This window comes from Mytilus californianus, unplaced genomic scaffold (genome assembly GCF_021869535.1).
Source record: "Mytilus californianus isolate M0D057914Y unplaced genomic scaffold, xbMytCali1.0.p SCAF_5, whole genome shotgun sequence".
Lineage (NCBI taxonomy): Eukaryota > Metazoa > Mollusca > Bivalvia > Mytilida > Mytilidae > Mytilus > Mytilus californianus.
In genome coordinates, this window is record NW_026262701.1 from 83,620,438 (window position 1) to 83,639,151 (window position 18,714).

At 32.7% G+C, this 18,714-nt stretch overlaps 1 protein-coding gene and 1 long non-coding RNA gene across 2 annotated transcripts in view; one reads left to right on the forward strand and one right to left on the reverse strand.

Annotated features, from left to right (window-relative positions):
• LOC127703211 (F-actin-monooxygenase MICAL2-like) overlaps nucleotides 1–18,714 on the reverse strand; it is a 42,732-nt gene that overhangs the window by 10,284 nt on the left and 13,734 nt on the right. The window contains exons 5-15 of the mRNA XM_052207737.1: nucleotides 14,746–14,847; nucleotides 13,622–13,663; nucleotides 12,423–12,937; nucleotides 11,518–11,723; nucleotides 10,479–10,594; nucleotides 6,197–6,347; nucleotides 5,650–5,950; nucleotides 4,424–4,601; nucleotides 3,311–3,393; nucleotides 1,932–2,004; nucleotides 976–1,198 (exon numbers count right to left, since the gene is read on the reverse strand). Coding sequence (XP_052063697.1) covers nucleotides 976–1,198; nucleotides 1,932–2,004; nucleotides 3,311–3,393; nucleotides 4,424–4,601; nucleotides 5,650–5,950; nucleotides 6,197–6,347; nucleotides 10,479–10,594; nucleotides 11,518–11,723; nucleotides 12,423–12,937; nucleotides 13,622–13,663; nucleotides 14,746–14,847 — 1,990 coding nt within the window. The remainder of the gene's footprint in view (nucleotides 1–975; nucleotides 1,199–1,931; nucleotides 2,005–3,310; nucleotides 3,394–4,423; nucleotides 4,602–5,649; nucleotides 5,951–6,196; nucleotides 6,348–10,478; nucleotides 10,595–11,517; nucleotides 11,724–12,422; nucleotides 12,938–13,621; nucleotides 13,664–14,745; nucleotides 14,848–18,714) is intronic.
• LOC127703232 (uncharacterized) lies at nucleotides 8,080–9,789 on the forward strand. The gene is made up of 2 exons (XR_007982832.1): nucleotides 8,080–8,975; nucleotides 9,653–9,789. It is a non-coding gene; the product is annotated as an uncharacterized LOC127703232 (long non-coding RNA).

Below are 18,714 nucleotides of genomic sequence, written 5' to 3' on the forward strand. Positions count from 1 at the left end.
ACTTTGTTGACAGTATAACTAACCAAAGTCGGATATGCCCCATTTTCTTGTTTATTTTATAAAGAAATTTGTTGCCAAGTTTACTTGTACTGAGCAACACGATGGTGTCCAATAGTGGAAATGGTTATCCTTTACGAGCACTTGTGAATATCCAGAGGGATTTTGATTGTCATATCACCGGACTTGTACTTACATGAGCAGGTGCCACATGTGGAGCAGGATCTGCTTACCCTTCCGGAGAACCTGAGATCACATCCAAATTTTGGTGGGGTTCGTGTTGCTAAGTCTTTGGCTTTCTATGTTGTTTTATGCACTGTTGTTCGTCTGTTTGTGTTTTTTTTCTAGCTATGGCGTTGTCAGTTTGTTTTCGACTTATGAGTTTGAATGTCCCTTTGGTATCCTTCGCCTCTCTTATAGTTTTTTTTTATAAGATTTGTGTGGTCTGCCATTAGTCTTTCTGCTTAAATGTGGACAAGGCTTTTTCTTTCATTTATATAAATAAGAATGCGGTATGATTGCCAACGAGACGTATATCCACAGGGGATCAAAGTGCGAGGATATATACATATTAAGGTCACTGTTCGGCCCTCAAGTCCCATATATATAGTTTACTATAACAGGCCCTAAACTGGCAAAGTGTAAATTCAAAGGAGAAAATCAACGGCCTGGTTTATGCTAAAACCAAAAACCGAAGAACAAATATGTCACACAGCAATCATTACAACCACTGAATTACAGGATCCTGAATTGGGACAGGCAATTCCAACTTACAAATAAACCATGCTAAAATATCAATCAGTTCTTATCCAAAGAATCTAGTGTAAAGACGTAATAAGGAGTTAGACAAAAACATGACCTTGTTGACTGTTCATTACACAGAGCATAACATTTAACTGCAGAGCGAATAACAATAACTTTATAAAGGTATGCCACCTATACATAGAAATAAGAAGATGTGGTATGAGTGCAAAATACCTTGAAGACTTATCATCCTCATCCTCATCAGATTCTGGTAGTTTTATGCTAAATGTACCCATTCCGCATCGAACAGATGCACCAAAATTATGCTCAAATATTTTATCTTCCGTTTCTACTTCTTTGTTATCATCTGCAGTATTGTAGAAGTCTTTTCTCCGTATTGACGCCGATGTTACTCTTCGTGCTAAGAAGTCCGGCCTTGGCGGAATTTTTGGTTTTTCTATTAAATAAAATATCAGTATGTTTTACTAAACAATTACTAAATATATATTTTCAGTGAACCAAATAAAGATATTCATATTGCACGACAAAAGGGTCGGTATCACTGACTTTCTAGTTAGTTGGAATTCAAGCGGCTTTTATATATGTGATACAATTAGGAGGTTTTCAAATTAGTTGTTCTTTGTCAGATTGGTGGAAGTCAACAGCGATATTTCCAACGTGAAAATACATATGATGTTTTTTTAGATATACAAATACATTATAGTTTGGCAAATTTTGATATTCAATTTTCTTTTATATTCCTTACATTTGAAGCATATATATATAGATTCCATAACAAGAAAGATTTATGTTTGGCTTGTAGAGGATAAAGCATACGGTTAGTCAACATCTAACATTTGGTTATCCATACTGCGAAACAATATTTGTATTCCAAACTTTTATTTTTGACATTTGATTTTTCATGTTATATTTCTTCCTGTAAAAACGGTAAATTTGTGGTAGTAAATAGTTGGTGGATGTATCTTTAATCGGGTATGGTATCAAATATTTTCACACCTGACGTTTCGAAAAAATAATAGCTGACAATTGTGTAATTTGTTTATATAGAGAATGTACCATATAGAATAATTTCTTCTAACGTGAACTTTATATTTTGTTACTGGCCAATAGAATTCCACATGTATACTACTGATTACAATTTGCATTCAAATGAGTATAGGATACTATACCTGAACGTTTTGGTAGTCTGTCTGTGTTTGCAATATTAGATCTGTCTTTTAGAGGTTGAGGCTCATTGGTTGTCTGTATAATAATTATTATTATACATTATATGGTGATTGCTAAAACTGTTATGCTTTTTCCTTAGAATCATAGCTTTACAAAAATTACAAGAATTGTTCTTTCTAAACATGAATATATTTATTCAAAAGGAACACATGTAAAGTACATAAAATAATTCCGGACTGCCAATTCAAAATCATATATCATTGCACTTATCTTAATGCAAACATATCAATGTTAAAATTATACATTTAATACTTTTCTTTACAATATTTGAAAGGGCAGTGTCGCTGACAATTGTTTTACCACTATCTGAATTCTATCTTCTTCCTGCATTCCTTATTTTCACCTTTTTAAACTTGTTTCTATCTTTGCACAAATTATACATTACATAATCATACGAGCTGATCTTATACATGTTATATGTAAATCTTTTGGATTTTAAAATGTTTTGGACTCGGAGCATTACTGAAGATTGACATTAATTTTCCTCTGCGCATCTGGTGCAAACATGGTATCGTTAATGTTATCATTTTTTAAAACATATTCGGCAAACAAAAGAGCAAATCAGAGAAATATTGAGACAACTTAGGTTTCTCTGTCTTTACCTTATTTGATGATGCTCTCACAATAGGAACATAATATCTCGAAGTCATATGTAATTGCTATTTATATTATTGATTAAAAAGGTATTCACGTATTTGAAAATTATGTCATCTAAATAATATGTGTAGATATCTTTGTGTAAGATATAATCGCCAAATTTGACACCAATCATAATTATTTATTTGATTAATTATCATGCATGGTATGCATGAAATTATAACTATCTATTCGTTTGACTGTTTGTTTGCTTGTCAGTCGAGGGAAACATATGACATACGATGTGTAGTTTGATCATGCATTTCATGTCGTTGCTTTCTGATGACAATGAATTTGTAGTTAGGTATCTTATCTGAAATAATAATCGACTTTATCTTGTTTATGTAACTTAATCGATATGCATTGTCCAATACTGTGTGTTTCTCCTCCTTTTTTTGGCCATTGTATAGTCTGGCCATTGTATAGTCTGTCATTTGTCATGTAATGATTTTTATCTGCACTAGACATCCTGTTATTTTTCTTATTTTTATACATGTTCGTGGATGCACATATGACTTTGTTATTGCGTATTACATTTACTGCCATAAAATCGTTTTATTTATATGCATGTCAGAACAAGGATTCGTTGATGTTTTATTGTATAATAACGAATCGGGTTTTTGCCTGAATAAAATAAGTCTGTATTTATAGTGTTGATGGTCTGTTAATAAATTAAAAACCTTACATCCAAGACTTGAGATGGACGTTTCCTGATGGACTGTGTAAACTTTGCGTTTGGTCCGGCATGCTTTGGACAGAAAAACCTTACTTTAATCAACAAAAGAAATAAAAATAATCATTGAAATCATTCAGATATAAAACGAAATTGGCAGAATATATAAATTATTTCACATGAAACTATTCTAAATAGACCACTAGTACTAGTATTGGAAATTATATGTTAATATTACAAACAGTTATTGAATATCTTTTTTCAATTTGTTATTTATGTTTTTCTTTAATATTTGAATTCAGGATCATAACAATTTTAAATAATGATTGATGCTTATTCGTGTATGCTGGTGTATTGCTTGGTTTATTGATGCAATGTTATTCCTTTGGTCAACTGCAAATAACATCATTGGAATTTGTATTTTAAGATTTATGCGGTATATTTCATTTACTGACTCAGCTATTTAGCAGTCTACATAACAAATATTAAGTTGGTTTGGATGCAAAAAATATAACAAGTTTATAAAAGTTCCATTTTTATTGCAATTCCATATTGGATAGGGCGTCACGAATATCCTGATATTGACTACATTTTCATGATCGATGTTAGGGTGTATTCTTCTTTGTAACCTTTGTCATTCCGCTGGTGGAGCTAAAGATGGCATTATTTAGTGTTAAACAACTATTTAACCAATAATTATGTTCGTGTACCTGTTCGGAGTCAGGAATTTAGTAGCTGGTTTGTTATGTTATGTCAGTATTTTTTATGCTGTGAGAGTTTTATGTTCCTTGCATTGCAGATTTCTGCAAGTATTGTTTTATTTCAGTATGAACTACTTGTCTTGAATCATGGTGACTAAAATCTAGAAATATTATATAGACACTTTTCTATTGTTGAAGACGGGATATTGATATATACATTGTTTGGCTTTATTGTGTCATTTAATCCACTTTCTTTGTATTCGTTTTAATCATATTTGACCTACAGAAAGAACATTTGTATGGCAGGCAATTTTCTGGGGCAAACAAAAATTCAGAAGCTGCCTTTTCCACCAGAATTGGAACGTGTAAAGCTTTGAAAAATATTAATTAATGACCATTTATGTTCTTTTCCAAAAACAATTACCTCTTCCTTTAGATGATGTTTGTGTTCTATAGTTTTCGAGATTCAATTCACAATGACATCGTTCACATTTCAGACATGCGCGATGACAAAACACACTTTCCACACTAAGTCTTTCCAGAATGAATAATTCCTTTTTGCAAAGGTAGCAAATATCATTAGCTGTTTCAACAGTTTCTTTCTGTAATTGAACAAAGTATATTGTGCATCTGCAGTAGGATAAGAGGCGAGATTAGAATACCAAAACTATTTGAACTGTACTTGAAATTGAACAGCTGTATTTTCATTTTGTGTAATTCAATTTTCGTTTTCATATTAGGTCATATAAATTGTTCATCGTTTATTGCGAACCTTTCACAATGTTTTATTTTGAGGTCGTTCCTTATGCTTTAATGTTAATATTCACATCATGGTCTTAAAGACACTCATAATCCTAAAGTGTAGTCTTTTGGGGGTTACAATTTCCGTTCTTATTCCATGACGTCCCTTTTGTTTTCTTTTGAATTTGAATATTTTAAATATAACAGAACCTAAAGTTCACGAAAATAGGTCATCGTGCATTATGCGAGATGATCTTAAAGTTCGTGGACAATCAGTATATCCAATTGCACTGTAATAAAATCAGTTAGGTTAAAACACTTTGCCTACAGTCAGTTAACATCTGTGAATTATCAGAAGTTATTTTGCAGTTTGGACTTGCCACTGGAAAAAATGAAACTGAAATGAAACTCTTTATGATTGTCTATGTAGTGTCGTTATATTTTTAAACATGTTACGATCTGTCAATCCTTTGGGAAGCTTCAATCACGCCTTTCTTCAAAGCAATAGTATCAGAAAAAGGACTTTCTGTAAAAGCGTTAACCTTCCGCTAAAGAGTAAACTGTAGCATGTGTTAACAGTTTTTTTATTGTCTGCTGTGTCATATATTTATAGTCTTTTACTTTTATTTTGCTATGAGGTTTTATGCTCCAGCTTTAACGTTAACTTTTCACTAACAATCAAATCTGCATAGTACATACAACAATAGAATTAGAACTTTCGCTAACTATTTCCTATTTAACTTTAATGCAATTTTGGATCAGTCTTAGTTAAGAACAGTTTTAATCATATTGTTTTTTTAGCTATTGAATAATTTGAATGAGCTACAATTATTGTAATACTTGTCATAGTTACAAACATTACGTTGTCTTGAAGACTGAATTGAAAAACAGATTTATACGTTTACTTACTTTTTCCATTGGAAAATCAAATCTACCATTCCTTGGTTTTACAATATTTGTTTCTGTGATGCTAGTTGTTGTATTGCTCGTTCCACTGTTATCATAAGATATCATCTCAGAAATAGGCTCATCATAAAACAGCTGGTAAAACTGGGATAGATACGATGCCATCTCTACCTCATTTTCAGATAAACAATTCACCATTTTAGAAACAGTAATAACAGGATATATCCCAAGTTCTCGTTGTGCTATGTTAACTACCATTTCCATACTCCTGAAGGGATTTGATGGATCCAAATCCTTCATTTGTCTACAGGAAAATAATAACCAAATATGTACATGCTTAAAGGGATATAGTTATACTGACAGGAGTCTCAGTCATGTAATCACATACTTTAAAAATACATTCTTAAGTACTAGTCATAAATATTTGCTCGTTATGATAAAAAAGAAGGAAAACGTGTTTATTTCCTACACCAAATTTAACCAGTTAATGTTAAAAAGTTAATATTATAATTATTGAAATCGTACTGCTGTAATTGTTGTAAATACATACATCAAATGTGGACGAAAAACATGGATCAAACATCCGATTTCACATCCACTTCTCCAGGAAGTAGTCAGGTCTTTGATATATAAATGTGTGTGTTTTTCTAGCACTTTCTGACACCATTGAAGTAGATCATGGAATTCCACTGGTTCATCATCTAAAATAAAAATGAAGAATCCTTAATTCATCAATTTCAGCAATCTATAAATTAAATAGAAGTCAAATACATCATACTATAGTTTCTACTGGAAAATAAATAAAGGCAACAGTAGTATACCATTGTTCAATCGTCATAATTCGAATAAGAAAAAAACAAATCTGGGTAACAAACTAAACCCGAGGGAAACACATCAACTATAAGAGGAAAACAACAGAACAACAGAAACACTGAGAAATACGACAAAAGCAAACGCCAACATACATAGAAACGGACTGTAGATAACAACTGCCATATTCCTGACTTGGTACAAGACATTTTAAGAAAAAATGGTGGGTTGGATAAAGGATACGATATAAATTATGGGACGAAATCACTACAACCACTTCATAAAATCAAAAGTAAAGGAGAATTTTTATTGAGCGGTTGTGAAAATTATAAATAACATATGGTATATATCCCACTAGTATTGTTATAATTTACGTACTGTTAATATTGCTGAAGTGCAAACTGAATGTATTAATGGACTGAATAAGGATTATGTCACATGTACTTCTGAGTCCTCGTATTAGTCTATCTTGTTTTGGCTAACTTCCTCTACCTTCTTAGGTTGTAATCATTGTCATTATTGTTTGGGTAATTTTCATTTCCATTTTTAATTATTTGAACTAATTATCACTGAAAGAAACATATAAGGAAAACAAGTGTACCGAACTTTTAGTCTTAGACACATGAATTTTTTTATTAGTTGTTATTGTCTTTGAACTAGTTGTCAGTAACTGCGAGTTCTCTCAGATCTGTACTTCGTGTCTTTTTTGTTGTTAGGGATGAGGGATAGATATATACCCTGCCACGTCCTGTCTGTGTTTTTGTTTTTGTTTTTGTTTGATGTTTTTATTATTGTATCGACCTGATGAGTTCAGCCTTTTTCAACTGATTTTTATAGTTTGTTCTTATGTTGTGCTGTCCCAGGTAAGGGGTGGGTTGAGCGCTCACAAACATGTTTAACCCCGCCACATTCTTTATGTGCCTGTCCCAAGTCAGGAGCCTGTAGTTCAGTGGTTGTCGTTGGATTATGTCTGTCATATTTGTTTATCGTAAATTGTTTTGTTATAAATTAGGCCATTAGTTTTCTCAATTGAATTGTTTCATATTTGTCATGTCGGGGCCTTTTATAGCCGACTATACGGTGTGGGTTTTTCTCATTGTTGAAGGCCGTACGTTTGCCTATAATTGCTTACATCCACTTCATTTTAACTTGGGTGGATACCCTTACAGAAATGAAAAGTTTGCTGCAATATTGCAACAATATAGCGGCAATATTGCAGCAAACAAATTTGTTTGCAAGAAGTGTTTGCAAGAAAGTTGCAGGTTGTCGCAGCTACCTGCAACATTCTCGCAATGTTACTGCAACAAAATTTGTTTGCAAGAAAATTGCAGCAAGTTTGCTGCAATGTTGCAAGAAAGAATTTGTTTGCTAGAAAGTTGCAGGAACCTTTTCTTTTATTATTTAAGGAATGACTTTTTGCAACAACTTTGCAAGAAAAGTTTCTTTAATAATGTCAGACAATCAGATAGTTTGCACCAATATTTCAAGCATTTTAAAATATTACATATGATTATTTGTTTTAAGATTTAAGGTTCAAATAATACACAACATATTGTTTCTTTGAACATTTGGTTATGGATACTTCTAACTATCTAAATTTGTTGTCATCATAAATTATTTTACTCAGAAATATCTGGATATTTGAATAATTTATTTTAAATAAATCTTCAAATAACAATGCTTATATTTTTAGAATTCCTAAACTGTACGTCACATTTATATGATATTTTGTAAGGAAAGAATTTCAAGAATACTTTGGTATTTATTTCAACAAGTTTAATCTAAATAATTGAGTCATAATAATTTTTGTTCTACATGTATTATTATGCTTTTTTGTCAATTTTTTGTGACATTTTTCTATGAACAATATTTTTAATTCTAATATTTTCCATCAAATGAATTTAGCCTCACCTGCAGGTTGCATTTTGTTTAATTTCTAGTATCATTATTTTAAAACTATGTATACACAAATTATCTTTCTCATCTCAATTAGTAATATGAGCTGGTGATAGAAATGTAATGTGCCATCTGGTTTCAATTTATCTCTGTGTAGTGGTAAAGACAGGAAGTACCATAAATTAATGTACACAGAGTTTGAGGCCAAATTAAGGGTAGAGCATTTCTTCTTTGTATATATTTCCATTATAACTTATAACATCAAAGATAAAAAAAAAAATATATATATAATTATTTTTTTATTATAATATATAACAAATATTCAAGATTTAGGCAATTGATATTTATAATTAGGGGCAAATTTCAAAGGGATCACACTGTCACAATACCCTAAGCAACCTTGATCAACATATTCAAAATTTGAACTGGACATGAACATGCATACAACAAACAAAGATGTCTTCTATCATGAACAAAGTAATATGAATTTTACAATGGATTTAGATCCAAAAGTTCCAATTAATTCTATTGACACTGGATAGTGCATATGATAGCCTTCAGTTGACATGACTCTTGGATTTAGGAAGATTGTTGTTTACACATAATTTGGATAACATCTTTTGGTAAGTACAATGGAGTTGAATGTCCACCATTTTGAATAAGTGCTTGCTCTTACAGTTCAAAATAGTGATATTCAAAGAGTTTTCTTAACTTAATAGAGTTGACAAATTTGTATAAGACAATAGATTTATGCACATGAATATTATTAAAATTGTGTAAGTCAGGAGATATTTTTTTTTAAATCTATTTAAGACTATATGTTTTAGAAAGTACATTACTTAAATTGAAACAAGAAATCTTCTAATAAAAGCAGTTTGGTATTAAATTAGAGATCTGTGATTTGACTGCCAATAAGAGGTCTTTCAACAAATGGCAACAATATTTAGCTTTTATATATACACAACTAATCACAAAAATTTTAAAGAATAGACAAGACCAATTATGTTATAGTTCAATGAAAAACAAATATTCAAAAAAGCAATAACAACCTAGTACTGGCATAAGGTTAAATGTATAGTAATATGCAATTTCTAGAAGGACTTGATAACTTTTAGACATTGACCCTTTAAGTGAAACAAATGCTGGAAAAATTGGTCTGTAATCATCTCTTTATAAAGAGTTATTTTCATTTTACAAGTCCAGAATTTACAATATATAGTAGTAACTTATATCTTTATATCTTTATAATGTTTAGTTATTCTTTTAATGTATGCTAAATTCTTCAACTTTTATTTTGCAGTATTTGAAATCAGAAAATTCAACTTTAAGGACAGTGAATACAGAGAAACAGAACTAAAGGATACACAGATATGTAACACAACAACCTATAGAGGACAGAGAAAATTTTGTTTTATTATTAAATCATACTTTTTTAAATGCTTAGTTTTTAATTCCTAATTTTTCAACTGAAATTGTTGAAAGACTTGCTGCAATATTGCTGCAATATTGCAAGAAATTAATTTTCCTGCAATATTGCTGCAACATTGCAGCTAATGAATTTGCCGCAATATTGCTGCAACAATCATAGCTACTGATTTTCCCGCAAACATTTGCTGCAATATTGCCGCAAATTGTTGCGGCAATATTGCAGCAACTGTTTGCAAGAAAACTAATTTGCATACGAAAAATGAATATTTGCAGCAATATTGCCGCAAATATTTGCAGCAACATTGCCGCAAATATTTGCAAGAAGCCTTATTTTTCCATAAGGGTAGTTGTCTCATTGGCAATCATACCACATCTCCTTATTTTTATATTCAAATCAGTAACATAACTGATCATAATTGCCATATACATCAATTTCAAATACGTGAAAATAAAAAGACAGGGAACATATAAAGACACAAATTATTGACCTCAGTTGGCCACTTTGCACTTAGACAAACAAAATCAGCTTAAGGAGAATAAACCTTCTATTCGTCTAACTTTAAAACAACAAAAGTTAAAATTTATAGCTCATGGTTTTTAAATGAGTAAACACTTCAAGTTGTGTCCTTTTGTCTCCAAAAACACGCCTTTCTGTGAATTCTTTTCTTTAAACAATAAAACATATACATGCCACTTACTTCGTTTAATCCTTTTAGCAGGAGAAACAACGTCTTCACTGTAATCGTCTTGCACATCATCATAAAACTGCTTTGCTTTTTCGAGAGTAACAGCTTTCGGATTAATGGAAGGATATCTGAGGAAATATATCATTAACTTGATAAATGCATTGGTTATCATGCAATATGTTTAAATATATATTATAAGTCCCTAAATGCTATGCTTTTCTCATTCAAACAAGACTATAAACCAAGAACCAAGAACAAACTAGACAAAGTGATGCCCCCCCTTCCTCCACCCCCCAAAAAAATCCACTCTGAAGTAACTGTTTTATAACAAAGTCAATGTGAGACTTTCTTTGAGATATAATTGTGACTGGGAGACACAAATGATGCCCCCGCAGATGCAAAGTTTTATTTTAAAATACACAAAGTTGAGCATGGGAGCACATAGGTTTGTGGTTCACTGTAGGACTACCTCTTATACAAATAAATACTCCAAAAATGACAAAGTTCAACTATCTCCCAAAAGAGCAAATATTAAAAAAATAACAAAACCCTGACCACATGCACACCTTCAATATATGTACAAAAGCCTGCAAAGTGAAAAATTCTTGGCATTCAAACTGTAGGAGGAGTTATCCGGAAATGCTATGCACCTCTTATGCAAGTATATACTCCAAAAATGACAAAGTTCAACTATCTGCCAAAAGAGCAAATATTAATAAAAATCAAAACCCTGACCACATGCACACCTTCAATATATATACAAACAGCCTGCAAATTGAAAACTTCCTAGCATTCAAACTGTAGGAGGAGTTATGCGGAATAACTATATACCCATAATGGGACGGACGGACAGACGGACGGACAGGGGTAAAATAATATGCCCCGCAAAAAGTTGCGGGGGCATAAAAATGAAGGTATCTTTACACATTGGCAATATATAAACTATAACAGGTGCCAGAACTAACGTATGCATAAAGATCATTCAACAAAATGCTTCATATAATTAAATTTTGATAATCAAATTTATATTTTGCTTATAACAATGACTTACCTTGATTTTGGATCAATACTGTATTCACTGTATTTCTTCTTTATATTGTTAGGTGTCGTCTGAGATAAGACTTTGTAGACACACTCTCTCTCAGCTATGATTTCTAAAGGTTTTCCTTTCATACTTTTCCAATTCCTGATCGTCCATGCTGTATCAAAGGCTCCAAGAAATCCACGAGCACACCCAGTACCTTGAGGCCAAAAGGGCTGAAAATTTGAAAATTTTAGATATGATTTCATTTTACAAAACCTTTCTATGAACAAGTTGAATAAAATTAAATCATTTAATGCTGCTCCCGGTGGATTGCTAGTCCACAAGGTTATCATTAGCTCAGTAGTTAATGTTGCGGTACTGACATGATTGATAATAATATATGTTGTTTTAAAGCTACGTTAACTTTATAACTATATTTACATTATCAAGTTAAGAAAATAGGTTTCAACTCCCTCAGTTAAAGCTGATTTTAGTTGGATTTGGCTATACTTTCAAACTCACAAAATATATTTTATATAATAGAGTTGTTATCATTTTGAATGACTTTTCCCAGATGTTTGAGGCACAATATCTGTAATCTCAAAACCAAATATATGATAAAAAAATATCTCCTGTTCAGGGGTGGATCCAGGATTTTAGGTTAGGGGGAAGCAAACTTAAATTTTTTGAGGTAAATTTATCGAAATATTCTTTATTACACTGAGAACAACCCATGCTTTGCAAATTTTAGGGGGGGCGGCGGACGCCCGCCACGCCCCCACCTGAATCCGCCCCTGTTGTTTACAGTTTTAAAACATCTGCAAGAAAAGGAAAGACAGGAAAATCTCCAAAACACAAGAAGAGAAATGTTGTTGTTATATGGCATACAAATTAAAAGCCTGGTATCTTTCATGATCTTTTATGTGACCTACCTCTAATAGACTGTCACCAATAAGTCCAATAAGCAGTTTTTCACCATTCCTCTCAACAACATGTGATGCATTTGCAGCTTCAAATTTTGATGAAAAGTCTAACATGGCAACATCATCCACCCCTCGTGAGTTCTTTGCGAAACAGATATTGGCCATTGCATTGTTGGTACAAAAGTTTGCAGCATCTCTTGCATACGCTAACAACGCTGACACATCAATGTTTTTTCTTTCCATTAACTGTGAAGCATCAAGAAAATCTTCTTTGAAAACACGTCTCTGCAATAAGCTTGCTTTTGTTGCTGTCATTACAAAGTAATGAGTCTCATCTTTATAATACACGAAATTTTCCAGATGAATCTCCTTTTTAGCTTTCAAATCTTTAAATAGTTTTTGATGGAAATGGGATGAGACTCCACCTATCTCTTTTGCCTTCATTTCAGCAGGAGTGTTTGAGTTCACAAAGTTTGCAGTAATTGCAATGGAGAGTCTGCCTCGAAATTCTTTTCGATCAAAACCTGAAACAAAAAAATAAAAGCATCTTATCTAGTAAGATGGGATTGCCAGTTTGAGTGTGACTGTGCGACTTAGTTGTTGGATGTTTTTCCTGTCATGTCGTGTTCTTCTTCTCTCGGGTTTATTGGAATGTTATAATCTTCATTGTCTTTACAACGGTTCAATGCATGCTCGTGGTCTTGAAGCCGTATAATATTGAAATATTTGTAATGAAATAACAGATATTCCACTGATATTAGACTTTATGTTGTTCCGACAGCATTTAATACTTCAAAGCATTTTCAATATTAAGTAATTGAATATTTATTTCTGTAGTTTTATTTGGTGTCAAATAAGTGTTTTCCGACGTACATTTCGTACGAACCGCGGAAGCTCAACATACAAAAATATGAGCATGATCATCGCTTCTACATCATTATAAATAATACAACAGAAACACTTAACTCAGATAAGTACATTTTGATGTTAAGAACCGGAACTAAAGAGTTAAAAGAAACATTTCAGTTGTCTTGCTATGCATTGTCCTGAACCACGTGATTGTCAACTGTCAATCAACAGATGGGATCCTTATAAAACTTATATATAATGTAATGAAATTCTTATCAACGTGGACGAAAAGATGTCGGATAAATCTATTGAACAATCTATATTTCAAAAAAACATCTGATATATTATAAGACATTTACCTTGTTTCATGACTGTTCCATTTTCATGTTGGAGTCTGTATTCTGAAATATAAGATTGTCCTTGATCAAAGTTATGTAATAATTATAATTGAAGTAGTTTAACAATATCATGAACATTGGGTTCTTTGCGCTTTTGATGCAGGTTGTGCATCCAATGTTTCAAAAATGACACGCTATATTTTTGATAATTCCTGTTATCATTTGAATGTGTTATTTCCACATGTTCCAATTGGGCAAAAAAAAAGAGCGAAAAGTTTTAACCTGGAAAGGTAACCTGGCCATCTTAAACAATCAGCATGACCTATCTGAACCATAAACATTTAAATCATAAATACATACCCTAGCTCGAAAAACAAAATATTATGTAAAACTTCAAAACAAAAAAATACAACTAGAAGAATAACCGTTCATTAAAGGTCTGCGTGAAAATATATAATTCCAGGAAAAACACAACTTTCAATGTGAAGAACTTGTAAGGAGTATACCTTTGTAAATATATATATTCAAAGACAACAGCTACTCCAAGAACATGTAAAAAGTAGCTTCATTTACCCATCCAATGCTTTGTGTATTAAAATCATGAAAGCAACTTGATTAATTGTACGACATAGAAAGATTTCCTGCAATGAAAACAATTGAAGACTCACAACTCAGGGAAAATATTTTTGTTTAAACAAAAGCGCACATTTTTCTTCACGCCTAACATCTTGTGTATAATAACTAATGTACATCCATAAAAGCAAACTTGAGTTATTGTACCACATACAAATTCCGTACAAATCCTCATTTAAAAGGACGTACATATATACATAGGGCACACGCCGAGATTGGCAGGAACAAAACCATGGCCAAGTACATGCCAACAACTTCAAATTTCAAACCGAAAACACATATAGTTGCATAGATACTTGCCTCCAACTTTTCACTTCTATTGCTATTAACTCTTCATTCTAAAAATTGATATCTGCTCAATAAACAAATTTAACATATAGATTCGGTGATCTGTTTTCCATTAATAAAATTCAAATCAAATGCAATGTTTACATCTCCATTATACTAAATGGTCAACCAAATGATATAATTATATGCTATTTTTAAAGTCAAATATTTTTTTTTCTACATACCGCACAGAGCATCACGAGCTCCCGTTGCTGCCACCAAAACATCAAATTCAAAATCAGAAACCTTGTGATTGTTTGGTTTACACACGGCTTTCCATCCTGTTCCTGCAATGTAAGACACATTAAGAGAATCAGATATGTTCACTTGATACAAAAAATATGCGACATCGTAGAAAGATTACGTTTATTGAACGGACGGGTATTATCTACAGTGTCAATTTAGGGCTTATTTTACGTCAGAAAAGGTGCATATGAGAACAAAAATCGATCTTACTCGAACGTCTCAAGTATTCAAGTATTTTTACATCCATTGGTTTGATTGTAAATCCAGAAAACCAATTCAGACGCACCAAATTTATAAAGTATTTTTTTCATTTTGCATTAATGTGTGGTAATCAATAAATATATTTTTGCACAAAAAGATATATATCCATAAGAGCTCATACATGCTTCCGATTACATTTATTATGAACAAAAATGACGATGTGTTGTAAAATAAGTAGTCATTATAATTAAAGAACCTTAGTGAGCTCGCTCACATACCCCACGTCCCCACATTGTCATTGGAGAAATAAAATAAGTGTAAGAAAAAAAAATTGTATAAGAAAAAAAAATTGAATCATAATTTCCTGTCAATATGCAAATCTACATAGTATGTCCTTATTATCTACAAAGTTTCATGAAATTCTGTTGTGTGGTTTCAGAGGAGTTGTGATGACAAACTGTTGCAAAAGTACATTGAAGCAAATAAGTTCAAAGGGGCGTAACACCTGGAAACAAAAATGAATCGTAATTTCCTGTCGATATGCACAACTACATAGTATGTCCTTATTATCTAAAAAGGTTTCATGAAATTCTGTTGTGTGGTTTCAGAGGAGTTGCGATGACAAACTGTTGCAGTAGTACATTAAAGCAAATAAGTTCAAAGGGGCGTAACTCCTGGAAACAAAATTGAATCTTAATTTCCTGTCGATATGCACATCTACGTAGTATTTCCTTATTATCTGAAAAGGTATAATGAAATTCTGCTGTGTGGTTTGAGAGGAGTTGCGATGACAAAAGGTTGCAGTAGTATATTGGGCAAATAAGTTCAAGGGGCGTAACTCCTGGAAACAAAATTGAATCGTAATTTCCTGTCAATATGCACATCTACGTAGTATGTCCTTATTATCTGAAAAGGTTTCATGAAATTCTGTTGTGTGGTTTGAGAGGAGTTGCGATGACAAAAGGTTGCAGTAGTATATTTGGCAAATAAGTTCAAAGGGGCGTAACTCCTGGAAAAAAAATTGAATCGTAATTTCCTGTCGATATGCACATCTACGTTGTATGTCCTTATTATCTGAAAAGGTTTCATGAAATTCTGTTGTGTGGTTTGAGAGGAGTTGCGATGACAAACTGTTGCAGTAGTACATTAAAGTAAATAAGTTCAAAGGGGCGTAACTCCTAGAAAAAAAATTGAATCGTAATTTCCTGTCAATATGCACAACTACATAGTATGTCCTTATTATCTAAAAAGGTTTCGTGAAATTCTGTTGTGTGGTTTGAGAGGAGTTGCGATGACAAAAGGTTGCAGTAGTATATTGGGCAAATAAGTTCAAGGGGCGTAACTCCTGGAAACAAAATTGAATCGTAATTTCCTGTCAATATGCACATCTACGCAGTATGTCCTTATTATCTGAAAAGGTTTCATGAAATTCTGTTGTGTGGTTTGAGAGGAGTTGCGATGACAAAAGGTTGCAGTAGTATATTTGGCAAATAAGTTCAAAGGGGCGTAACTCCTGGAAAAAAAATTGAATCGTAATTTCCTGTCGATATGCATATCTATGTTGTATGTCCTTATTATCTGAAAAGGTTTCATGAAATTCTGTTGTGTGGTTTGAGAGGAGTTGCGATGACAAACTGTTGCAGTAGTACATTAAAGTAAATAAGTTCAAAGGGGCGTAACTCCTAGAAAAAAAATTGAATCGTAATTTCCTGTCAATATGCACAACTACATAGTATGTCCTTATTATCTAAAAAGGTTTCGTGAAATTCTGTTGTGTGGTTTGAGAGGAGTTGCGAGGACAAAAGGTTGCAGTAGTATATTTAGCAAATAAGTTCAAGGGGCGTAACTCCTGGAAACAAAATTGAATCGTAATTTCCTGTCAATATGCATATCTACGTAGTATGTCCTTATTATCTGAAAAGGTTTCATGAAATTCTGTTGTGTGGTTTGAGAGGAGTTGCGATGACAAAAGGTTGCAGTAGTATATTTGGCAAATAAGTTCAAAGGGGCGTAACTCCTGGAAAAAAAATTGAATCGTAATTTCCTGTCGATATGCACATCTACGTTGTATGTCCTTATTATCTGAAAAGGTTTCATGAAATTCTGTTGTGTGGTTTGAGAGGAGTTGCGATGACAAACTGTTGCAGTAGTACATTAAAGTAAATAAGTTCAAAGGGGCGTAACTCCTAGAAAAAAAATTGAATCGTAATTTCCTGTCAATATGCACAACTACATAGTATGTCCTTATTATCTAAAAAGGTTTCGTGAAATTCTGTTGTGTGGTTTGAGAGGAGTTGCGATGACAAAAGGTTGCAGAAGTATATTTGGCAAATAAGTTCAAGGGGCGTAACTCCTGGAAACAAAATTGAATCGTAATTTCCTGTCAATATGCACATCTACGTAGTATGTCCTTATTATCTGAAAAGGTTTCATGAAATTCTGTTGTGTGGTTTGAGAGGAGTTGCGATGACAAAAGGTTGCAGTAGTATATTTGGCAAATAAGTTCAAAGGGGCGTAACTCCTGGAAAAAAAATTGAATCGTAATTTCCTGTCGATATGCACATCTACGTTGTATGTCCTTATTATCTGAAAAGGTTTCATGAAATTCTGTTGTGTGGTTTGAGAGGAGTTGCGATGACAAACTGTTGCAGTAGTACATTAAAGTAAATAAGTTCAAAGGGGCGTAACTCCTAGAAAAAAAATTGAATCGTAATTTCCTGTCAATATGCACAACTACATAGTATGTCCTTATTATCTAAAAAGGTTTCGTGAAATTCTGTTGTGTGGTTTGAGAGGAGTTGCGATGACAAAAGGTTGCAGTAGTATATTGGGCAAATAAGTTCAAGGGGCGTAACTCCTGGAAACAAAATTGAATCGTAATTTCCTGTCAATATGCACATCTACGTAGTATGTCCTTATTATCTGAAAAGGTTTCATGAAATTCTGTTGTGTGGTTTGAGAGGAGTTGCGATGACAAAAGGTTGCAGTAGTATATTTGGCAAATAAGTTCAAAGGGGCGTAACTCCTGGAAAAAAAATTGAATCGTAATTTCCTGTCGATATGCATATCTACGTTGTATGTCCTTATTATCTGAAAAGGTTTCATGAAATTCTGTTGTGTGGTTTGAGAGGAGTTGCGATGTCAAACTGTTGCAGTAGTACATTAAAGTAAATAAGTTCAAAGGGGCGTAACTCCTAGAAAAAAAATTGAATCGTAATTTCCTGTCAATATGCACAACTACATAGTATGTCCTTATTATCTAAAAAGGTTTCGTGAAATTCTGATGTGTGGTTTGAGAGGAGTTGCGAGGACAAAAGGTTGCAGTAGTATATTTGGCAAATAAGTTCAAGGGGCGTAACTCCTGGAAACAAAATTGAATCGTAATTTCCTGTCAATATGCACATCTACGTAGTATGTCCTTATTATCTGAAAAGGTTTCATGAAATTCTGTTGTGTGGTTTGAGAGGAGTTGCGATGACAAAAGGTTGCAGTAGTATATTTGGCAAATAAGTTCAAAGGGGCGTAACTCCTGGAAAAAAAATTGAATCGTAATTTCCTGTCGATATGCACATCTACGTTGTATGTCCTTATTATCTGAAAAGGTTTCATGAAATTCTGTTGTGTGGTTTGAGAGGAGTTGCGATGACAAACTGTTGCAGTAGTACATTAAAGTAAATAAGTTCAAAGGGGCGTAACTCCTAGAAAAA